Source organism: Salmo trutta, chromosome 34 (genome assembly GCF_901001165.1).
Source record: "Salmo trutta chromosome 34, fSalTru1.1, whole genome shotgun sequence".
In the NCBI taxonomy this organism is placed as follows: Eukaryota; Metazoa; Chordata; class Actinopteri; order Salmoniformes; family Salmonidae; genus Salmo; species Salmo trutta.
Genome location: NC_042990.1, coordinates 30,090,704 through 30,115,567, shown reverse-complemented (window position 1 = coordinate 30,115,567; position 24,864 = coordinate 30,090,704). Strand labels below are relative to the sequence as shown.

The window sequence follows — 24,864 nt, the reverse complement described above, 5'->3', positions numbered from 1 at the left end:
AACTCAGGCATACTCAATCAACAGGAATCAGCCATGACCAATGACCCATCTCATGATCAGTGGTGTAAAGTACTTAAGTAAAAATACTCTAAAGTACTACTATGTCGTTTTTTGGGGTATCTGTACTTTACTTTACTATTTATATTTTGGACAACTTTTACTTTTACTTCACTTCATTCCTAAAGAAAATAATGTACTTTTTACTCTACATTTTCCCTGACACCCAAAAGCACTCGTTACATTTTGAATGCTTAGCAGGACAGGAAAATGGTCCAAGTCAAGCACTTATCAAGAGAACATCCCTGGTCATCCCTACTGCCTCTGATCTGGCAGACTCACTAATGCTTTTTTTCCATTTTTTTTCTTTTGTAATTATAACTTTCTTATACTTCTTTTTTTATTTGAAACAAATATATATGTATATTTTAGGGGGTGCTTTGTTTGTAATTTATGTCTGAGTGTTGGAGAGTACCCCTGGTTATCTGTCAATTTAAAAAAACAAGAAAATTGTGTCCTCTGGTTTGCTTAATATAAGGAATTTGAAATGAAGGTATTTTTACTTTTACTCAAGTATGACAATGGGGTACTTTTTCCACCACTGGTCATGATACACCTTTGATACACCTATGGTATGATTGATGGGTAGCAGAAGTTGAGGTCCAGAAGATAAATTCTGACTGCATCCCAAATGACCCTCAATTTATTTCCTTTATAAGGCTCATTGACAGGACCAGCCCTGGCTCCAGCTCCAGTGGGTGTAGGGACTGATCAGAGCCTGAAGGTACGGAGGTGCCGTTCCCCTCACGGCTCCGTAGGCAAGCACCATGGTCTTGTAGCGGATGCGAGCTTCAACTGGAAGCCAGTGGAGAGAGCGGAGGAGCGGGGTGACGTGAGAGAACTTGGGAAGGTTGAACACCAGACGGGCTGCGGCGTTCTGGATGAGTTGTAGGGGTTTAATGGCACAGGCAGGGAGCCCAGCCAACAGCGAGTTGCAGTAATCCAGACGGGAGATGACAAGTGCCTGGATTAGGACCTGCGCCGCTTCCTGTGTGAGGCAGGGTCGTACTCTGCGAATGTTGTAGAGCATGAACCTACAGGATCGGGTCACCGCCTTGATGTTAGTGGAGAACAACAGGGTGTTGTCCAGGGTCACGCCAAGGTTCTTAGCACTCTGGGAGGAGGACACAATGGAGTTGTCAACCGTGATGGCGAGATCATGGAACGGGCAGTCCTTCCCCGGGAGGAAAAGCAGCTCCGTCTTGCCGAGGTTCAGCTTGAGGTGGTGATCCGTCATCCACACTGATATGTCTGCCAGACATGCAGAGATGCGATTCGCCACCTGGTTATCAGAAGGGGGAAAGGAGAAGATTAATTGTGTGTCGTCTGCATAGCAATGATAGGAGAGACCATGCAAGGATGACAGCTTCGCACACTCTTTGTATTCTCTCAACCAGCTTCACCTGGAATTGGGTTGAGGTCGGGGGATTGTGAAGGCCAGGTTATCTTATGCAGCACTCCATCACTCTCCTTATTGGTAAAATAGCCCTTACACAGCCTGAAGGTGTGTTGAGTCATTGTCCTGTTGAAAAACAAGTGATGGGATGGTGTATCGCTGCAGAATGCTGTGGTAGCCATGATGGTTAAGTGTGCCTTGAATTTTAAATAAATCACAGACAGTGTCATCAGCAAAGCCCCACCCCCACACACACCGTAACACCTCCTCCTCCATGCTTTATGGTGGGAAATACACATGCAGAGATCATCCGTTCACCCACACTGCGTCTCACAAAGACAGAGCGGTTGGAACCAATAATCTCAAATTTGGACAAATTTCCACTGGTCTAATGTCCATTGCTTGTGTTTCTTGCCCCAAGCAAGTCTCTTCTTATTATTGCTGTCCTTTAGTAGTGGTTTCTTTGCAGCAATTTGACCATGGAGGCCTGATTCACAGTCTCCTCTGAACAGTTGATGTTGAGATGTGTCTGTTACTTGAACTCTGTGAAGCATTTATTTGGGATGCAATTTCTGAGGCTGGTAACTCTAATGAACTTATCCTCTGCAGCTCTGGGTCTTCCATTCCTGTGGCGGTCCTCATGAGAGCCAGTTTCATCATAGCGCTTGATGGTTTTTGTGACTGCACTTGAAGAAACTTTCAAAGTTCTTGAAATTTTCCGTATTGACTGACCTTCATGTCTTAAAGTAATGGACTGTTGTTTCTCTTTACTTATTTGAGCTGTTCTTGCCATAATATGGACTTGGCCTTTTACCAAATAGGGATATCTTCGGTATACCACCCTTACCTGTCACGGTCGTCGTAATGATTGGACCAAGGCGCAGCATGAGTAGCGTTCCACATCTTTATTATAACGTGAAACTTCAGCAAAATACAAAAACAGTAAATGATCAAACGAACCGTGAAGACAGTGAAGTGCAAATAGGCACCTACACAAAAACAAGATCCCACAAAACACAGTGGGGAAATGGCTGCCTAACTATGATCCCCAATCAGAGACAACGCTAAACAGCTGCCTCTGATTGGGAACCATACCAAGCACACCAACATAGAAATAACCAACATAGAACACCCCCAGTCACGCCCTGACCTACTATACCATAGAGAACCAAGGGCTCTCTATGGTCAGGGCATGACACTTCCTTGTCACAACACAACTGATTGGCTCAAACACATTAAGAAGGAAAGAAATTCCACAAATGTACTTTTAACAAGGCACACCTGTTTAATTGAAAAGCATTCCAGGTGACTACCTCCATGAAGTTGGTTGAGAGAATGCCAAGAGTGTGCAAAGCTGTCATCAAGGCATCAAGGTGGCTATTTTGAAGGATCTCAAATATAATATATATTTTGATTTGTTTATAATGTTTTGGTTACTACATAATTCCAGATGTGTTATTTCATAGTTTTGATGTCTCCACTATTATTCTACAATATAGAAAATAGTAAAAATAAAGAAAAACCCTTGAATGAGTAGGTGTTCTAAAACGTTTGACTGGTAGTGTATATAGCCATGTTATCGTTACTCATTGTGTATTTATTATTATTTTATTAATTTGTGTTTTACTTTTCTATTATTTCTATAATTTTTCTCTCTGCATTGTTGGGAAGGGCCAATAAGTAAGCATTTTACTGTTGTTCTAAACCAGGCTCTTTGACTGGACCAGCCATGGTTACAACCCCAGGCTCTTTGACTGGACCAGCCATGGTTACAGCCCCAGGCTCTGTGATTGGACCAGCCATGGTTACAACCCCAGGCTCTTTGATTGGACCAGCCATGGTTACAACCCCAGGCTCTTTGATTGGACCAGCCATGGTTACAGCCCCAGGCTCTTTGACTGGACCAGCCATGGTTACAGCCCCAGGCTCTTTGACTGGACCAGCCATGGTTACAACCCCAGGCTGTTTGACTGGACCAGCCATGGTTACAGCCCCAGGCTCTTTGACTGGACCAGCCATGGTTACAGCCCCAGGCTGTTTGACTGGACCAGCCATGGTTACAGCCCCAGGCTCTTTGACTGGACCAGCCATGGTTACAGCCCCAGGCTCTTTGACTGGACCAGCCATGGTTACAGCCCCAGGCTCTTTGATTGGACCAGCCATGGTTACAGCCCCAGGCTGTTTGACTGGACCAGCCATGGTTACAGCCCCAGGCTCTGTGATTGGACCAGCCATGGTTACAGCCCCAGGCTGTTTGACTGGACCAGCCATGGTTACAGCCCCAGGCTGTTTGACTGGACCAGCCATGGTTACAGCCCCAGGCTCTTTGATTGGACCAGCCATGGTTACAGCCCCAGGCTGTTTGACTGGACCAGCCATGGTTACAGCCCCAGGCTCTGTGATTGGACCAGCCATGGTTACAGCCCCAGGCTGTTTGACTGGACCAGCCATGGTTACAGCCCCAGGCTCTTTGACTGGACCAGCCATGGTTACAGCCCCAGGCTCTTTGATTGGACCAGCCATGGTTACAGCCCCAGGCTCTTTGATTGGACCAGCCATGGTTACAGCCCCAGGCTCTTTGACTGGACCAGCCATGATTACAGCCCCAGGCTCTTTGACTGGACCAGCCATGATTACAGCCCCAGGCTGTTTGATTGGACCAGCCTTGATAACAGCCCCAGGCTTTTTGACAGGACCAGCCATGGTTACAGCTCAAGTCTCTTTGATTGGACCAGCCATGGTTACAGCCCCAGACTGACTTCCTCCACTTCCTTCTAGGGCCGCCACCATGGAAAAATTAGTTCAGAGGCTGGAGCAGGCCGTGATTCGCTTAGAGCAGGTGTCCGTCAACATGCAGGTGTCCAATGGCATGGCCAACGGGGACTGTAACGGGATCAACGGAGGTGAGTAGTAGAATTCTCATGGTCCAGGTTACGACAGCGGTGTTCAGCATTGGGTAGTGAGGCAGAGTAACCAGGAGGTTCAATGTTTAAGGTTCAAAAAGGTTCTAGGTTCAAGTGGGAACTACTTTATGCAATGAACATTTATGAACATATAATACTGTATGTAAAAGTACCGTATAGTCATTGTTTTATCCTGCTTCTTCCTCTCCTCCACTCCAGTCTCTACAGGTCTGTCCCAGTGTATGGATGCCTTTGACCTGCTGCTGTTGGGGCCAGTGTCAGAGTATCTGAAGAATAGCCGAGCCATAGGAGACGATGTGGAGAACCATGTGAGTGGTGTGTGTGTGTGCTCGCGCGCATGTGTGCTCGCGTGCACGTGTGTGTGCGCGTGCGCGTGTGCGTCTGATTCTCCTTAAGTGTATTTGAGTGGCGTCTTGCAAAGGCTGCAAATGGGAAATGGCTCTGCGCCATTAAGAGCACAAAGTCTCCTCCTCAATCCCCAAATCCCTCAAACGTTCTCACTTACACACACACACACACACACACACACACACACACACACACACACACACACACACACACACACACACACACACACCAGCTGTCTCAGACAGGGGGCTGTCCACAGCTGCTGTCTTGGTTAACACACTGGTGTTATATTTGGGCTTTATCTGAAACTGTTCGTCTACAGTAAGTGAAACGAAGCAGTCCCTTTCCCTTTACTAGAATATGTGGACAACTACAAATACCTAGGTGTCTGGTTAGACTGTAAACTCTCCTTCCAGACTCACATTAAGCATCTCCAATCCAAAATTAAATCTAGAATTGGCTTCCTATTTCGCAACAAAGCCTCCTTCACTCATGTTGCCAAACATACCCTCGTAAAACTGACTATCCTACCGATCCTCGACTTCGGCGATGTCATTTACAAAATAGCCCTCAACACTCTACTCAGTAAACTGGATGTAGTCTATCACAATGCCATCCGTTTTGTCACCAAAGCCCCATATACTACCCACCACTGCGACCTGTATGCTCTCGTTGGCTGGCCCTCACTACATATCCATCGCCAAACCCACTGGCTCCAGGTCATCTACAAGTCTTTGCTAGGTAAAGCCCCGCCTTATCTTAGCTCACTGGTCACCATAGCAACACCCACTGGTAGCAAGCGCTCCAGCAGGTATATTTTACTGGTCATCCCCAAAGCCAACACTTCCTTTGGCCGCCTTTCCTTCCAATTCTCTGCTGCCAATGACTGGAACGAATTGCAAAAATCTCTAAAGCTGGAGTCTTATATCTCCCTCTCTAAGTTTAAGCATCAGCTGTCAGAGCAGCTTACCGATCACTGTACCTGTACACAGCCAATCTGTAAATAGCACACCCAACTACCTCATCCCCATATTATTACTTACCCTCTTACCCTCTTGCTCTTTTGCACCCCAGTATCTCTACTTGCACATCATCATCTGCACATTAATCCAGTATTAATGATAAATTGTAATTATTTCGCCTCTATGGCCTATTTATTGCCTACCTCCCGACTCTTCTACATTTGCACACACTATACATAGATTTTACCATTTTTCTTATCTATTGCGTTATTGACTGTACGTTTGTTTATGTGTAACTCTGTGTTGTTGTTTTTGTTGCAGTGCTTTGCTTTATCTTGGCCAGGTCGCAGTTGTAAATGAGAACTTGTTCTCAACTGGCCTATCTGGTAAATAAAGATGAAATAAAATTGAAATTAAAAACGGACAGAAACTCAAAGTATGTGATATTTGTAACAGAGTAGGCGCTGAGAATACACAAAAAAGATAATTAGGATTTGAATTGAGTTGAGTTTTATTTAATGTGTACTATGGCAGCTAAAAGCTGAACAGCATTAGCACATACCAGAAAACACATTTAAATCATTAAACTGAGAGACAAGAAAATCTAAAAGTAAAGAAAGGGAGTTGAAGGAAAGAATGGATCACCACAGAATGATATAAATAAATAAATATGAAAATAAGGAAGTCGCCTACTCTGTTCTCACAGGCTACTATTCTACTTCTACTCTGTTCTCACAGGCTACTATTCTACTTCTACTCTGCTCTCACAGGCTACTATTCTACTTCTACTCTGCTCTCACAGGCTACTATTCTACTTCTACTCTGCTCTCACAGGCTACTATTCTACTTCTACTCTGCTCTCACAGGCTACTATTCTATTTCTACTCTGTTTTCACAGGCTACTATTCTACTTCTACTCTGTTTTCACAGGCTACTATTCTACTTCTACTCTGTTTTCACAGGCTACTATTCTACTTCTACTCTGCTCTCACAGGCTACTATTCTATTTCTACTCTGTTCTCACAGGCTACTATTCTACTTCTACTCTGCTCTCACAGGCTACTATTCTACTTCTACTCTGCTCTCACAGGCTACTATTCTATTTCTACTCTGTTTTCACAGGCTACTATTCTACTTCTACTCTGTTTTCACAGGCTACTATTCTACTTCTACTCTGTTTTCACAGGCTACTATTCTACTTCTACTCTGCTCTCACAGGCTACTATTCTATTTCTACTCTGTTCTCACAGGCTACTATTCTACTTCTACTCTGTTCTCACAGGCTACTATTCTACTTCTACTCTGTTTTCACAGGCTACTATTCTACTTCTACTCTGTTTTCACATGCTACTATTCTACTTCCATTAAGAGAAACTCTGTGTGTAACTTTAATTCATGATACTGTATATCAGGGTTCTGCGGGTCATTTTATTTGCCCTCCCAAGTTTTCTGAGCAAAATGTTATTGTTGACATAAAAGACTGTAAAAACACCAGCAAATCTGTTTCAAAGTATATACCCACGTATAGTAGAGAGACATATGTGATCGAATCCAAATGTAAGCAAGGTTTAAAATATTATATATGCTCTTGTTGTGGTCAATTTGAAGTCTACAAATTATTTGTTATTATGTTCCGGACCGCTGACCATCGGCTCAAGAAAAAATTGTCCCACGGCGGAATCTAGTTGATGATCCCTGATGTATGTGTTGTCACCCAGCCAACTCTAACATCACTAACATGTAATAGTAATTTCTCTCTAACACAGTGAGATTCTCTCTAGATCTAACAGTGACCATAGGGATGGATGAATGTTGAGCACTTAGTGACCACTTCACTTCCCTGCCAGCTCTCTGTTATTGGGACTAGTTTTATATAAAGACATGGAGGATTCCCCTTGTTTTATCTCTCATAGGTCTGCCTGGCTTTGGGAGCTGAGCATTGTAGTCTGACTGTGTGGGGTCCAGCCCTTGGCCAGGGAAAACCACTGTAGAGAGCTGGGAAGAGGAAGAGTGATTTAAATGACAGTCTGTTTCCTGTCCCCTACAAAGCCAATGGGAGGGGGTGTGTTTGAACTTTAACCCTGAGTTCCAATATTAAACCGCAACACAAGCACCTTTTCCTCCCTTATGTCGGGCCGTTTTCCACAAGGAGTTGGGGCGTAGTTTGTGGCTAGTAATCATGTTGGCAACCACTTTGATGAATTCTCTTTTGACTCCCAAAATAGAGCACACATTTTTTACCTTTATTCATACCAGGCACTGACAGGATGTCCAATTTGAAAAAATCCCTTTCTCAAGGGAGACATGATTACCAATGGGAATGAAATAACTGAGTATGTGTTAAAGCAGAATGACAGAGAAATAGCCCCCATCTGTGGTGAAAATGGGACTGGGGGATAGGGCGAGGATAGTCCTTCATGGGTCTTTTCCCTTGTAAAACAACATTCACTTAATCTCCTTCTCCCATCACAGTGAAGGAGGGAAGAGGAGGAGGGGGTGTTTGGGTTAGAGGTGGGGTTTTTTAAGTTTGGAAAGCTCCTTTTATGGGTTCCTCTGGAGGTCTTTTCCCAAACATGGGACATGCCTCATGGGACCTGACTAATGCAGAGTTTTATATCAGCATGATGCAGTGCAGGTTTCGTTAGAGAGGGAAATGTGGCTTATAATGCCCTCAGATTTGACCTTTTAACCTTTTCCCGCTGTGCTTAACAGGCGGAGATGGTGAACAACGCTCTACAGCTTCAGAGAAGCTTCCTCAAAATGGCCACCACACACCAGGAGCCTGCTCAGGTAAGGATGATATGTGCAATGGCTTGGAGGACTGTTCTGAATGCAAATACCCAAATCAAATCAAATGTTATTGTTCACATACACATGGTTAGCAGATGTTAATGCGAGTGTAGCGAAATGCTTGTGCTTCTAGTTCCGACAGTGCAGTAATATCTAACAAGTAATCTAGCAATTCCACAACAACTACCTTATACACACAATGTAAAGGGATGGAATAAGAATATGTGCATATAAATATATGAATGAGCGATGGCCGAGTGGCATAGGCAAGATGCAATAAATGGTATAAAATACAGTATATACATATGAGATGAGTAATGTAAGATATGTAAACATTATTAAAGTGGCATTATTTAAAGTGACTAGTCATCCATTTATTAAAGTGGCCAATGATTGAGTCTGTATGTAGACAGCAGCCTCTCTGTGTTGGTGATGGCTGTTTAACAGTAAAATGGCCTTGAGATAGAAGCTGTTTTTCAGTCTCTCGGTCTCAGCTTTGATGCATCTGTACTGACCTCGCCTTCTGGATGATAGGGGGGTGAACAGGCAGTGGCTCGGGGGGTTGTTGTCCTTGATGATCTTTTTGGCCTTCCTGTGACATTGGGGGCTGCAGGTGTCATGGAGGGCAGGTAGTTTACCCCCGGTAATGCGTTGTGCAGACCAGTTTGTCAGGGTTTTGGTTGACAAGACAAATTTCTTCAGCCTCTTGAGGTTGAAAAGGCGCTGTTGCACCTTTTTCACCACACTGTCTGGTGAGTGGACCATTTCAGTTCGTCCGTGATGTGTACGCCGAGGAACTTAAAACTTTCCACCTTCTCCACTGCTGTCCCTTCGATGTGGATAGGGGGGTGCTCCCTCTGCTGTTTCCTGAAGTCCACAATCATCTCCTTTGTTTTGTTGACGTTGAGTGAGAGGTTGTTTTCCTGACACCACACTCCGAGTGCCCTCATCTCCTCCCTGTAGGCTGTCTCGTTGTTGTTGGTAATCAAGCCCACTACTGTTGTGTCGTCTGCAAACTTGATGATTGAGTTGGAGGCGTGCATGGCCACGCAGTCGTGGGTGAACAGGGAGTACAAGAGGGGGCTGAGCATGCACCCTTGTGGGGCCCCAGTGTTGAGGGTCAGTGAAGTGGATATGTTGTTTCCTACCTTCACCACTTGGGGGCGGCCCGTCAAAGTCCAGAACCCAATTGCACAGGGCGGGGTTGAGACCCAGGGCCTCCAGCTTGATGATGAGCTTGGAGGGTACTACGGTGTTGAATGCTAAGCTGTAGTTAATGAACATAATTTTTACATAGGTATTCCTCTTGTCCAGATAGGATAGGGCGGTGTGCAGTGTGATGGCGATCGCATCGTCTGTGGACTGGAATGCATGCTGAAGTGAGTCTAGGGTGGCAGGTAAGGTGGAGGTGATATGATCCTTGACTAGTCTCTCAAAGCACTTCATGATGACAGAAGTGAGTGCTACGGGGCGATAATAATTTAGTTCAGTTATCTTTGCCTTCTTTGGTACCCAAAGCAAGTAAAACAAATTTGTCTGGATCAGGACTACTGGCCAATTTCACTTCAACAGAGTTACCTAATGTGGACTTATATCTTATACTTAATGTAGCCAGTGTCACACATTTCAGTGTCGCAGTGTTTGTCACGTCCTGACCAGTAAAGGGGTTATTTGTTATTATAGTTTGGTCAGGACGTGGCAGGGGGTATTTGTTTAGAGTGTTTCGGGGTTGTTGGGCTATGTGTTTAGGTAGAGGGGTGTTTGTTTAGAGTGTTCCGGGGTTTTTGGTTATGTTCTATGTTAGTATATTTCTATGTTCTGGTCTAGTCTTTTTAGTTCTATGTTTAGGGTTATTGGATGGACCTTCAATTGGAGGCAGCTGTTCCTCATTGCCTCTGATTGAAGGTCCTATATAGAGGGGTGTTTTTGTAATGGGTTTTGTAGGAAGTTGTTATTGCACGTGTGTGTGTGTGTGTGTGTGTGTGTGTGTGTGTGTGTGTGTGTGTGTGTGTGTGTGTGTGTGTGTGTGTGTGTGTGTGTGTGTGTGTGTGTGTGTGTGTGTGTGTGTGTGTGTGTGTGTGTGTGTGTGTGTGGCCTGCATTACCGTTCGTTCGTTTTCTTGTTTTGTCAGTGTTCAAATAAATGTTCAAATAAGCACTCAACCCGCTGCACCTTGGTCCATTACATATGGCGACCGTTACAGTGTTGTCCTTTTCAGTGCCGCTCATTTCAGTACCTCTCATTTCATTATTGCTAATTTCAGTATCACTCCTTTCAGTACGGCTCATTTCAGTGTCGCCCATTTCAGTACCGCTCATTTCATTATTGCTCATTTTGGTGTCATCCTTTTCAGTATCACTCATTTCAGTACCGCTCATTTCAGTACCGCTCATTTCAGTATCGCTCATTTCAGTGTCATCCTTTTCAGTATCGCTCATTTCAGTACCTCTCATTTTCATTATTGCTAATTTCAGTATCACTCCTTTCAGTATCGCTCATTTCAGTGTCGCCCATTTCAGTACTGTTAATTTCGGTACTGCTCATTTAAAATCAAATCAAATTGTATTTGTCACATGTGCCGAATACAACAGGTGTAGACCTAGCCAACAATGCAGTTTTAAGAAAATACCTAATAAAAGTAATAGATAAGAATAACAAATAATTGAAGAGCAGCGGTATATAACAATAGTGGGGCTATATACAGGAGGTACCGGTACAGAGTCAATGTGCGGGGGCACCGGTGTCGAGGTAATTGAGGTAATATGTACATGTAGGTAGAGTTATTAAAGTGAGTATTGCCCATTTCAGTACCGCCCATTTTAATACCGCCCTTTTTAGTATCGGCCATTTCAGTATTGCCCTTTTCAGTATCGGCCATTTCAGTATTGCCCTTTTCAGTATCGGCCATTTCAGTATTGCCCTTTTTAGTATCGGCCATTTCAGTATTGCCCTTTTCAGTATCGGCCATTTCAGTATTGCCCTTTTCAGTATCGGCCATTTCAGTATTGCCCTTTTCAGTATCGGCCATTTCAGGAACACCTTTTCCAGAGTTCCAGTAGCAGACTTTTCCTCTCTGTGTTTCCCTGTGCTGCTGGGCCAGTGGGCAGCCATGCGGCGCCCCGGAGCTCTGTTCACATAGGATTACCCCTTTTAAAAAAGAACGCTAATGCAACACATTCCCAATGCATTTATGTATGGGGAAGGGAGGGGGGAAAGGGGGTGAAAGGGAGGGGGTATGGAGAGGAAGAGGGGCTAACGTGTTATAATCCCGTCAGCCTTCAGTTTGTATTGAACCAGGCGGGAGCTCAGAGCTGTACAGGAAGTGATTAACTCCTATCTCGTAGGTCATTGGTCAAGTGGCAGTGAGAGGGAATTCACCAATTGTCTGATAAACAAACAAGGAGGAAGGGTTTAAACGGAGGGAGGGAAGGGAGAGGAAGGGAATAAGAGATAGTGGAGGAAGAGAGGAAAGAAGGGGAGGGGAGAGGGATGACAAGACGGGTGGTAAGGAGTTTCATGTCCTGTATCTTTACTGTAGCCTGTAGAAAGACTGTAGTCTGTAGAGAGCCTGTAGAGAGCCTGTAGAGACTGTAGCCTGTAGAGAGCCTGTAGAGAGCCTGTAGAGAGCCTGTAGAGAGCCTGTAGAGAGACTGTAGAGAGACTGTAGAGAGACTGTAGCCTGTAGAGACCCTGTAGAGAGACTGTAGCCTGTAGAGAGCCTGTAGAGAGACTGTAGCCTGTAGAGAGCCTGTAGAGAGCCTGTAGAGAGCCTGTAGAGAGCCTGTAGGGAGACTGTAGCCTGTAGAGAGACTGTAGCCTGTAGAGAGACTGTAGAGAGACTGTAGAGAGCCTGTAGAGACTGTAGCCTGTAGAGAGCCTGTAGAGAGCCTGTAGAGAGACTGTAGCCTGTAGAGAGCCTGTAGAGAGCCTGTAGAGACTGTAGCCTGTAGAGAGCCTGGAGCCTGTAGAGAGCCTGTAGAGAGCCTGTAGAGAGACTGGAGCCTGTAGAGAGACTGTAGCCTGTAGAGAGCCTTTAGAGAGCCTGTAGAGACTGTAGCCTGTAGAGCGCCTGTAGAGCGCCTGCAGTTTGTAGAGCACCTGTAGGCTGTAGAGACTGTAGCCTGTAGAGCGCCTGGAGCCTGTAGAGCGCCTGCAGTCTGTAGAGAGCCTGTAGCCTGTAGAGAGCCTGTAGAGAGACTTTAGAGAGCATGTATTTTTTACAATTTTATTTCACCTTTATTTAACCAGGTAGGCTAGTTGAGAACAAGTTCTCATTTACAACTGCGACCTGGCCAAGATAAAGCAAAGCAGTGTGACACAAACAACAACACAGAGTTACACATGGAATAAACAAGAGTACAGTCAATAACACAATAGAAAAAAAGAAAGTCTATATACAGTGTGTGCAAATGGCGTGAGGAGGTAAGGCAATAAATAGGCCATAGGAGCGAAGTAATTACAATTTAGCAAATTAACACTGGAGTGATAGATGAGCAGATGAAGATGTGCAAGTAGTGATACTGGTGTGCAAAAGAGCAGAAAAGTAAATAAAAACAATATAGGGATGAGGTAGGTTGATTGGGTGGGCTATTTACAGATGGACTATGTATAGCTGCAGTGATCGGTTAGCTGCTCAGATAGCTGATGTTTAAAGTTAGTGAGGGAAATATAAGTCTCCAGCTTCAGCGATTTTTGCAATTCGTTCCAGTCATTGGCAGCAGAGAACTGAAAGGAAAGGCGGCCAAAGGGGGAGTTGGCTTTGGGGACGACCAGTGAAATATACCTGCTGGAGCGCGTGCTACTGGTGGGTGTTGTTATCGTGATCAGTTAGCTGAGATAAGGCAGAGCTTTACCTAGCGTAGACTTATAGATGACCTGGAGCCAGTGGGTCTGGCGATGAATATGTAGCAAGGGCCAGCCAACTAGAGCATACAGGTCGCAGGGGTGGGTGGTATATGGGGCTTTGGTAACAAAACAGATGGCATTGTGATAGACTGCATCCAGTTTGCTGGGTAGAGTATTGGAAGCTATTTTGTAGATGACATCGCCGAAGTCGAGGATCGGTTGGATAGACAGTTTTACGAGGGTATGTTTGGCGGCGTGAGTGAAGGAGGCTTTGTTGCGAAATAGGAAGCCGATTCTAGATTTAATTTTGGATTGGAGATGCTTAATATGAGTCTGGAAGGAGAGTTTACAGTCTAGCCAGACACCTAGGTATTTATAGTTGTCCACATATTCTAGGTCAGAACCGTCCAGAGTAGCGATGCTAGTCAGGCGGGCGGGTGCGGTCAGTGAACGGTTGAAAAAAAATGCATTTGGTTTTACTAGAGTTTAAGAGCAGTTGGAGGCCACGGAAGGAGAGTTGTATGGCATTGAAGCTCATTTGGAGGTTAGTTAACACAGTGTCCAAAGAAGGGCCAGATGTATACAGAATGGTGTCATCTGCTTAGAGGTGGATCAGGGAATTTAGCCTGTAGAGAGCCTGTAGCATGTAGAGAGACTGTAGAGCGACTGTAGCCTGTAGATAGCCTGTAGCCTGTAGAGAGCCTGTAGCATGTAGAGAGCCTGTAGCATGTAGAGAGACTGTAGAGAGACTGTAGCCTGCAGAGAGCCTGTAGAGAGCCTGTAGAGAGCCTGTAGAGAGCCTGTAGAGAGACTGTAGCCTGTAGAGAACCTGTAGCATGTAGAGAGACTGTAGAGAGACTGTAGCCTGTAGAGAGACTGTAGAGAGACTGTAGAGAGCCTGTAGAGAGCCTGTAGAGAGACTGTAGCCTGTAGAGAGACTGCAGCCTGAAGAGAGACTATAGACTGTAGAGAGACTGTAGCCTGTGGAGAGCCTGTGGAGAGCCTGTGGACAGACTGTAGCCTATAGAGAGACTGTAGCCTGTAGAGGGCCTGTAGAGAGCCTGTAGCCCGTAGAGAGCCTGTCGAGAGCCTGTAGCCTGTCGAGAGCCTGTAGACAGACTGTAGCCTGTAGAGAGAATGTAGAGATCCTGTAGCCTGTAGAGAGCCTGTAGCCTGTAGAGAGCCTGTAGACAGACTGCAGCCTGTAGAGAGACTGCAACAGGTAGAGATCCTGTAGAGATCCTGTAGAGAGCCTGTAGAGAGCCTGTATTCTGTAGAGACTAGCCTGTAGAGAGCCTGTAGCTTGCAGAGAGCCTGTAGCTTGTAGAGAGACTCTAGCCTGTAGAGAGCCTGTAGCCGGTAGAGAGCCTGTAGCCTATATAGAGCCTGTAGCCTATATAGAGCCTGTAGCCTGTAGAGAGCCTGTAGCCTGTAGAGAGCCTGTAGCCTGTAGAGAGACTGTAGAGAGACTGTAGCCTGTAGAGAGCCTGTAGAGAGCCTGTAGCCTGTAGAGAGACTGTAGAAAGACTGTACTCTGTAGAGAGCCTGTAGAGAGCCTGTAGCCTGAAGAGAGCCTGTAGCCTGCAGAGAGCCTGTAGAGAGACTGTAGGCTGTAGAGACTGTAGCCTGTAGAGAGCCTGTAGTGTAGCATGTAGAGAGCCTGTAGAGAGCCTGTAGAGAGACTGTAGAGAGACTGTAGAGAGACTGTAGGCTGTAGAGAGCCTGTAGAGAGCCTGTAGAGAGACTGTAGGCTGTAGAGACTGTAGCCTGTAGAGAGCCTGTAGTGTAGCATGTAGAGAGCCTGTAGAGAGCCTGTAGAGAGCCTGTAGAGAGACTGTAGAGAGACTGTAGAGAGACTGTAGGCTGTAGAGAGCCTGTAGAGAGACTGTAGCATGTAGAGAGCCTGTAGAGAGCCTGTAGCCTGTAGAGAGTCTGTAGAGAGCCTGTAGAGAGCCTGTAGCCTGTAGAGAGCCTGTAGCCTGTAAAGAGTCTGTAGAGAGCCTGTAGCGTGTAGAGAGCCTGTAGCCTGTAGAGAGCCTGTAGAGAGCCTGTAGAGAGCCTGTAGAGAGCCTGTAGAGAGACTGTAGAGAGACTGTAGGCTGTAGAGAGAATGTAGAGAGCCTGTAGCCTGTAGAGGCTGTAGCCTGTAGAGAGGCTGTAGAGAGCCTGTAGCCTGTAGAGAGGCTGTAGAGAGCCTGTAGCCTGTAGAGAGCCTGTAGCCTGTAGAGAGCCTGTAGCCTGTAGCCTATAGAGAGCCTGTAGCTTGTAGCGAGCCTGTAGCGAGCCTGTAGAGAGCCTGTAGAGAGCCTGTAGAGAGCCTGTAGAGAGACTGTAGAGAGACTATAGGCTGTTGAGAGCCTGTAGAGAGCATGTAGCCGGTAGAGAGCCTGTAGCCGGTAGAGAGCCTGTAGAGAGCCTGTAGCCTGTAGAGAGCCTGTAGAGAGCCTGTAGAGAGCCTGTAGCCTGTAGAGAGACTGTAGAAAGACTGTAGTCTGTAGAGAGCAAGGCTTGGTTTTTGCTCTGACATGCACTGTCAACTGTGGGACCTTATATATACAGGTGTGTGGCTTTCCAAATCATGTCCAATCAATTGAATTTACCACAAGTGCACTCCAATCAAGTTGTAGAAACATCCCAAGGATGATCAATGGGGACAGGATGCACCTGAGCTCAATTTCGAGTCTCATAGCAAAGGGTCTGAATACTTATGTAAATAAGGTATTTCAGTTTTTTATTTTTAATAAATGTGCAAACATTTCTAAAAACCTGTTTTCACTTTGTCATTATGGGGTATTGTGTGTAGATTGATGAGGAAAATGTTTTATTTAATCCATTTTAGAATAAGGCTGTAATGTAACAAAATGTGGAAAAGGTCAAGGGGTCTGAATAGTTTCTGAAGGCACAGTAGTTTTATATTAACCTCAATCATGGCCTTTGTCTTCCATTTGGAGCAGCCTTTGGTGGAAAAGGGATTGTGACCCTGTGCATCTCTCCCATAGGGACCCCAGAGTCGCCGGTAAACCTCTGGCTTTTCTCTCCGCCACTCCGGCCCGGAGTTGTGCTCTGTGGCTTTTTATGGGCATGTTCTATATTTGAGCTGCTCCTCTGTGTGTGTGTGTGTGTGTGTGTGTGTGTGTGTGTGTGTGTGTGTGTGTGTGAAGCTGGGCTCACGTGAGGCTTTTCACTCTGTGTATGTGTGTGTCTCACACTACAGCTGTCTCGCCTCAACAGCCCTCTGCGCTGCTGTGAGGCTTTACACTGTAGAATCCCACTGTTGGTTTCTCCTTGGTCACTTTCCACTGGGAGCTTTGATCTCATGTTTTGCATTATAGCTCATAGCCTGGTCACTATAGCTCATAGCCTGGTCATTATAGCTCATAGCCTGGTCATTATAGCTCATAGCCTGGTCATTATAGCTCATAGCCTGGTCATTATAGCTCATAGCCTGGTCATTATAGCTCATAGCCTGGTCATTATAGCTCATAGCCTGGTCATTATAGCTCATAGCCTGGTCATTATAGCTCATAGCCTGGTCATTATAGCTCATAGCCTGGTCATTATAGCTCATAGCCTGGTCATTATAGCTCATAGCCTGGTCATTATAGCTCATAGCCTGGTCATTATAGCTCATAGCCTGGTCATTATAGCTCATAGCCTGGTCATTATAGCTCATAGCCTGGTCATTATAGCTCATAGCCTGGTCATTATAGCTCATAGCCTGGTCATTATAGCTCATAGCCTGGTCATTATAGCTCATAGCCTGGTCATTATAGCTCATAGCCTGGTCATTATAGCTCATAGCCTGGTCATTATAGCTCATAGCCTGGTCATTATAGCTCATAGCCTGGTCATATAGCTCATAGCCTGGTCATTATAGCTCATAGCCTGGTCCATTATAGCTCATAGCCTGGTCATTATAGCTCATAGCTGGTCATTATAGCTCATAGCCTTGGCCATTATAGCTTAATAGCTCAGCCTGGTCATTATAGCTCATAGCCTGGTCATTATAGCTCATAGCCTGGTCATTATAGCTCATAGCCTGGTCATTATAGCTCATAGCCTGGTCATTATAGCTCATAGCCTGGTCATTATAGCTCATAGCCTGGTCATTATAGCTCATAGCCTGGCCAGTCAGTGAATGTCAGCATAGTGGAGGCTATAATGATGGTATCAGATAGTGCTTATACGGTACAGATCAAATAACTTGATGCTACACTTTGTTCCTTTTTTTCTCTTCTACTGTCTCTCTCCCTGTCTTTCTGTCTAACTCTCTCTACTGTCTCTCTCCCTGTCTTTCTGTCTAACTCTCTCTACTGTCTCTCTCCCTGTCTTTCTGTCTAACTCTCTCTACCGTCTCTCTCCCTGTCTTTCTGTCTAACTCTCTACCGTCTCTCTCCCTGTCTTTCTGTCTAACTCTCTCTACTGTCTCTCTCCCTGTCTTTTTGTCTAACTCTCTCTACTGTCTCTCTCCCTGTCTTTCTGTCTAACTCTCTCTACTGTCTCTCTCCCTGTCTTTCTGTCTAACTCTCTCTATCGTCTCTCTCCGTCTTTCTGTCTAACTCTCTACCGTCTCTCTCCCTGTCTTTCTGTCTAACTCTCTCTACTGTCTCTCTCCCTGTCTTTCTGTCTAACTCTCTATCGTCTCTCTCCGTCTTTCTGTCTAACTCTCTACCGTCTCTCTCCCTGTCTTTCTGTCTAACTCTCTCTATCGTCTCTCTCCCTGTCTTTCTGTCTAACTCTCTCTACCATCTCTCTCCCTGTCTTTCTGTCTAACTCTCTACCATCTCTCTCCCTGTCTTTCTGTCTAACTCTCTCTACCGTCTCTCTCCCTGTCTTTCTGTCTAACTCTCTCTACTGTCTCTCTCCCTGTCTTTCTGTCTAACTCTCTCTACTGTCTCTCTCCCTGTCTTTCTGTCTAACTCTCTCTACCGTCTCTCTCCCTGTCTTTCTGTCTAACTCTCTCTATCGTCTCTCTCCCTGTCTTTCTGTCTAACTCTCTCTACTGTCTCTCTCCCTGTCTTTCTGTCTAACTCTCTCTACTGTCTCTCTCCCTGTCTTTCTGTCTAACTCTCTCTACCGTCTCTCTCCCTGTCTTTCTGTCTAACTCTCTCTATCGTCTCTCTCCCTGTCTTTCTGTCTAACTCTCTACCGTCTCTCTCCCTGTCTTTCTGTCTAACTCTCTCTACTGTCTCTCTCCCTGTCTTTCTGTCTAACTCTCTCTACTGTCTCTCTCCCTGTCTTTCTGTCTAACTCTCTCTACCGTCTCTCTCCCTGTCTTTCTGTCTAACTCTCTCTACCGTCTCTCTCCCTGTCTTTCTGTCTAACTCTCTCTACTGTCTCTCTCCCTGTCTTTCTGTCTAACTCTCTCTACATCTCTCTCCCTGTCTTTCTGTCTAACGCATCTACGTCTCCTCTCCCTGTCTTTCTGTCTAAACTCTCCGCTACCATCTCTCTCCCTGTCTTCTGTCTATACTCTCTCTACATCTCTCTCTCCGTCTTTTCTGTCTAACTCTCTACCATTCTCTCTCCCTGTCTTTCTGTCTAACTTCTCTACTGTCCTCTCTCCCTGCTTTCTGTCTAACTCCTCTCTATCCGTCTCTCTCCGTCTTTCTGTCATACTCTCTACCGTCTCTCTCCCTGTTCTTGTCTAACTCCTCTCTACTGTCTCTCCTCCCTGTCTTTCTGTCTAACTCTCTAGTCGACTCTCGTCTCGTCTTTCTGTCCTAACTCTCTACCGTCTCTCTCCCTGCTTCTGTCTAACTCTCTCTATCGTCTCTCTCCCTGTCTTTCCTGCTATACTCTCTCTCTACCATCTCTCTCCCGTGTCCTGTCTGTCTAAACTCTCTACCATCTCTCCTCCCTTCTTCTGTCTAACTCTACTCTACCGTCTCTCCCACTGTCTTTCTGTCTAACTCTCTCTACGTCTCTCTCCCTGTCTTTCTGTCTAACTCTCTCTACTGTCTCTCTCCCCTGTCTTTCTGTCTAACTCTCTCTACCGTCTCTCTCCCTGTCTTTCTGTCTAACTCTCTCTACCGTCTCTCTCCCTGTCTTTCTGTCTAACTCTCTCTACTGTCTCTCTCCCTGTCTTTCTGTCTAACTCTCTCTACTGTCTCTCTCCCTGTCTTTCTGTCTAACTCTCTCTACCGTCTCTCTCCCTGTCTTTCTGTCTAACTCTCTCTATCGTCTCCTCCCTGTCTTTCTGTCTAACTCTCTACCGTCTCTCTCCCTGTCTTTCTGTCTAACTCTCTCTACTGTCTCTCTCCCTGTCTTTCTGTCTAACTCTCTCTACGTCTCTCTCCCTGTCTTTCTGTCTATCTCTCTCTACCGTCTCTCTCCCTGTCTTTCTGTCTAAACTCTCTCTTACTGTCTCTCTCCCTGTCTTTCGTCTAACTCTCTCTACCGTCTCTCTCCCTGTCTTCTGTCTAACTCTCTCTACCATCTCTCTCCCTGTCTTTCTGTCTAACTCTCTACGTCTCCTCCCTGTCTTTCTGTCTAACTCTCTACCATCTCTCTACTGCGTTCTGTCTAACTCTCTCTACATCTCTCTCTCCGTCTTTCTGTCTAACTCTCTACCATCTCTCTCCCTGTCTTTCTGTCTAACTCTCTCTACTGTCTCTCTCCCTGTCTTTCTGTCTAACTCTCTACCGTCTCTCTCCCTGTCTTTCTGTCTAACTCTCTCTACTGTCTCTCTCCCTGTCTTTCTGTCTAACTCTCTCTACCATCTCTCCCTGTCTTTCGTCTAACTCTCTACCATCTCTCTCCTGTCTTTCTGTCTAACTCTCTACCGTCTCTCCCTGTCTTTCTGTCTAACTCTCTACCGTCTCTCCCTGTCTTTCTGTCTAACTTCTCTACCATCTCTCTCCTGTCTTCTGTCTAACTCTACCATCTCTCTCCCTGTCTTTGTCTAACTCTCTACCGTCTCTCTCCCTGTCTTTCTGTCTAACTCTCTATACTGTCTCTCTCCCTGTCTTTCGTCTAACTCTCTACATCTCTCTCCCTGTCTTTCTGTCTAACTCTACGTCTCCTCCCGGTCTTTCTGTCTAACTCTCTACCATCTCTATCCCTGTCTTTCTGTCTAACTCTCTACGTCTCTCTCCTGTCTTTCTGTCTAACTCTCTCTACTGTCTCTCTCCCTGTCTTTCTGTCTAACTCTCTACCGTCTCTCCCTGTCTTTCTGTCTAACTCTCTCTACATCCTCTCCCTGTTCTGTCTAACTCTTACCGTTCTCTCCCTGTCTTTGTCTAACTCTCTCTACTGTCTCTCTCTCAGTCTTTCTGTCTAACTCTCTCTATCGTCTCTCTCCCGTCTTTCGTCTAACTCTTACCGTCTCTCTCCCTGTCTTTCTGTCTAACTCTCTCTACACTCTCTCCCTGTCTTTCTGTCTAACTCTCTAGTCTCTCTCCCTGTCTTTCTGTCTAACTCTCTACCGTCTATCTCCCTGTCTTTCTGTCTAACTCTCTCTATCGTCTCTCCCTGTCTTCTGTCTAACTCTCTCTACTGTCTCTCTCCCTGTCTTTCTGTCTAACTCTCTCTACTGTCTCTTCCCTGTCTTCTGTCTAACTTCTCTACTGTCTCTCCCTGTCTTTCTGTCTAATCTCTCTACTTCTCTCTCCCTGTCTTTCTGCTAACTCTCTCTATCGTCTCTCTCCCTGTCTTCTATGTCTAACTCTCTCTACCGTCTCTCTCCGTCTTTCTGTCTAACTCTCTACCGTCTCTCTCCCTGTCTTTTGTCTAACTCTCTCTACCGTCTTCTCCCTGTCTTTCTGTCTAACTCTCTCTACCGTCTCTCTCCCTGTCTTTCTGTCTAATCTCTTACTGCTCTCTCCCTGTCTTTCTGTCTAACTCTCTCTACCGTCTCTCTCCCTGTCTTTCTGTCTAACTCTCTCTACTGTCTCTCCCTGTCTTTCTGTCTAACTCTCTCTACCGTCTCTTCCCTGTCTCCTGTTTTCTGTCTAACTCTCTCTACGTCACCTCTCTCCCTGTCTTTCTGTCTAACTCATCTCTACCGTTCTCTCTCCCTGTCTTTCTGTCTAACTCTCTCTCCTGTCTCTCTCCCTGTCTTTCTGTCTAACTCCTCTCTACTGCTCTCTCCTCCCTGTCTTTTCTGTCTAACTCTCTCTAACTAAACTCGTCTCTCTCCCTGTCTTTCTGTCTAACTCTCTCTACCGTCTCTCCTCTCCTGTCTTTCTGTCTAACTCTCTCTACCGTCTCTCTCCGTCTTTCTGTCTAACTCTCTCTACTGCTCTCTCCCTGTCTTTCTGTCTAACTCTCTCTACTATCTCTCCCTGTCTTCTTGTCTAACTCTCTCACTGTTCTTCTGTCTTTCTGTCTAACTCTCTCTACCGTCTCTCTCCGTCTTTCTGTCTAACTCTCTACCGTCTCTCTCCCTGTCTTTCTGTCTAACTCTCTCTACCATCTCTCTCCCTGTCTTTCTGTCTAACTCTCTCTACTGTCTCTCTCCCTGTCTTTCTGTCTAACTCTCTCTACCGTCTCTCTCCGTCTTTCTGTCTAACTCTCTACCGTCTCTCTCCCTGTCTTTCTGTCTAACTCTCTCTACCATCTCTCTCCGTCTTTCTGTCTAACTCTCTCTACTGTCTCTCTCCCTGTCTTTCTGTCTAACTCTCTCTACCATCTCTCTCCCTGTCTTTCTGTCTAACTCTCTACCGTTCTCTCTCCCTGTCTTTCTGTCTAACTCTCTCTACTGTCTCTCTCCCCTGTCTTTCTGTCTAACTCTCTCTACTGGCTCTCTCCCCTGTCTTTCTGTCTAACTCTCTCTACCGTCTCTCTCCGTCTTTCTGTCTAACTCTCCTTACCACCGTCTCTCTCCCTGTCTTTCTGTCTAACTCTCTCTACCATCTCTCTCCCTGTCTTTCTGTCTAACTCTCTCTACTGTCTCTCTCCCTGTCTTTCTGTCTAACTCTCTCTACCGTCTCTCTCCGTCTTTCTGTCTAACTCTCTACCGTCTCTCTCCCTGTCTTTCTGTCTAACTCTCTCTACCATCTCTCTCCGTCTTTCTGTCTAACTCTCTCTACTGTCTCTCTCCTGTCTTTCTGTCTAACTCTCTCTACCATCTCTCTCCCTGTCTTTCTGTCTAACTCTCTACCGTCTCTCTCCCTGTCTTTCTGTCTAACTCTCTCTACTGTCTCTCTCCCTGTCTTTCTGTCTAACTCTCTACCGTCTCTCTCCCTGTCTTTCTGTCTAACTCTCTCTACCGTCTCTCTCCGTCTTTCTGTCTAACTCTCTACCGTCTCTCTCCCTGTCTTTCTGTCTAACTCTCTCTACCATCTCTCTCCGTCTTTCTGTCTAACTCTCTCTACTGTCTCTCTCCCTGTCTTTCTGTCTAACTCTCTCTACCATCTCTCTCCCTGTCTTTCTGTCTAACTCTCTACCGTCTCTCTCCCTGTCTTTCTGTCTAACTCTCTCTACTGTCTCTCTCCCTGTCTTTCTGTCTAACTCTCTACCGTCTCTCTCCCTGTCTTTCTGTCTAACTCTCTCTATCGTCTCTCTCCCTGTCTTTCTGTCTAACTCTCTCTACCGTCTCTCTCCCTGTCTTTCTGTCTAACTCTCTACCGTCTCTCTCCCTGTCTTTCTGTCTAACTCTCTCTACCATCTCTCTCCCTGTCTTTCTGTCTAACTCTCTCTACTGTCTCTCTCCCTGTCTTTCTGTCTAACTCTCTCTACTGTCTCTCTCCCTGTCTTTCTGTCTAACTCTCTCTACCGTCTCTCTCCGTCTGTCTGTCTAACTCTCTCTACCATCTCTCTCCCTGTCTTTCTGTCTAACTCTCTACCGTCTCTCTCCCTGTCTTTCTGTCTAACTCTCTCTACCATCTCTCTCCGTCTTTCTGTCTAACTCTCTCTACTGTCTTCCCCTGTCTTCTGCTAACTCTCTACCATCTCTCTCCCTGTCTTTCTGTCTAACTCTCTACCGTCTCTCTCCCTGTCTTTCTGTCTAACTCTCTCTACTGTCTCTCTCCTGTCTTTCTGTCTAACTCTCTACCGTCTCTCCCTGTCTTTCTGTCTAATCTCTCTATCGTCTCTCTCCCCTGTCTTTCTGTCTAACTCTCTCTACCGTCTCTCTCCCTGTCTTTCTGTCTAACTCTCTCTACTGTCTCTCTCCCTGTCTTTCTGTCTAACTCTCTCTACTGTCTCTCTCCCTGTCTTTCTGTCTAACTCTCTCTACCGTCTCTCTCCCTGTCTTTCTGTCTAACTCTCTCTACCGTCTCTCTCCCTGTCTTTCTGTCTAACTCTCTCTACCGTCTCTCTCCCTGTCTTTCTGTCTAACTCTCTCTACCGTCTCTCTCCGTCTTTCTGTCTAACTCTCTCTACCGTCTCTCTCCCTGTCTTTCTGTCTAACTCTCTCTACTTTCTCTCTCCCTCTCTGTCTAACTCTCTCTACTGTCTCTCTCCCTGTCTTTCTGTCTAACTCTCTCTACCGTCTCTCTCCGTCTTTCTGTCTAACTCTCTCTACCGTCTCTCTCCCTGTCTTTCTGTCTAACTCTCTCTACCATCTCTCTCCCTCTCTTTCTGTCTAACTCTCTCTACCGTCTCTCTCCCTGTCTTTCTGTCTAACTCTCTCTACTGTCTCTCTCCCTGTCTTTCTGTCTAACTCTCTCTACTGTCTCTCTCCCTGTCTTTCTGTCTAACTCTCTACCGTCTCTCTCTCCCTGTCTTTCTGTCTAACTCTCTACCGTCTCTCTCTCCGTCTTTCTGTCTAACTCTCTCTACCGTCTCTCTCCGTCTTTCTGTCTAACTCTCTACCGTCTCTCCGTCTTTCTGTCTAACTCTCTCTACCGTCTCTCTCCGTCTTTCTGTCTAACTCTCTACCGTCTCTCCGTCTTTCTGTCTAACTCTCTCTACCGTCTCTCCGTCTTTCTGTCTAACTCTCTCTACTGTCTCTCTCCCTCTCTTTCTGTCTAACTCTCTCTACCGTCTCTCTCCCTGTCTTTCTGTCTAACTCTCTCTACTGTCTCTCTCTCCGTCTTTCTGTCTAACTCTCTACCGTCTCTCTCCCTCTCTTTCTGTCTAACTCTCTCTACCGTCTCTCCGTCTTTCTGTCTAACTCTCTCTACCGTCTCTCTCCGTCTTTCTGTCTAACTCTCTCTACCGTCTCTCTCCCTGTCTTTCTGTCTAACTCTCTCTACCATCTCTCTCCCTGTCTTTCTGTCTAACTCTCTCTACCGTCTCTCTCCGTCTTTCTGTCTAACTCTCTCTACCGTCTCTCTCCCTGTCTTTCTGTCTAACTCTCTACTGTCTCTCTCCCTCTCTTTCTGTCTAACTCTCTCTACCGTCTCTCTCCCTGTCTTTCTGTCTAACTCTCTCTACCGTCTCTCTCCCTGTCTTTCTGTCTAACTCTCTCTACCATCTCTCTCCCCTGTCTTTCTGTCTAACTCGCTCTACTGTCTCTCTCCGTCTTTCTGTCTAACTCTCTACTGTCTCTCTCCCTGTCTTTCTGTCTAACTCTCTCTACCGTCTCTCTCCCTGTCTTTCTGTCTAACTCTCTACCATCTCTCTCCCTGTCTTTCTAACTCTCTCTACCGTCTCT

General features: G+C 45.9%; 1 protein-coding gene across 2 annotated transcripts in view; it reads left to right on the top strand.

The window, feature by feature from the left end:
* Nucleotides 1-24,864, top strand: part of LOC115173990 (adenylyl cyclase-associated protein 2) — a 68,684-nt gene that overhangs the window by 10,338 nt on the left and 33,482 nt on the right. For both annotated transcript variants that reach the window (XM_029732559.1, XM_029732558.1), the window contains exons 2-4: nucleotides 4,232-4,356; nucleotides 4,576-4,685; nucleotides 8,400-8,477. In XM_029732559.1, coding sequence (XP_029588419.1) covers nucleotides 4,242-4,356; nucleotides 4,576-4,685; nucleotides 8,400-8,477 — 303 coding nt within the window. In that variant the 5' untranslated portion in view covers nucleotides 4,232-4,241. The remainder of the gene's footprint in view (nucleotides 1-4,231; nucleotides 4,357-4,575; nucleotides 4,686-8,399; nucleotides 8,478-24,864) is intronic.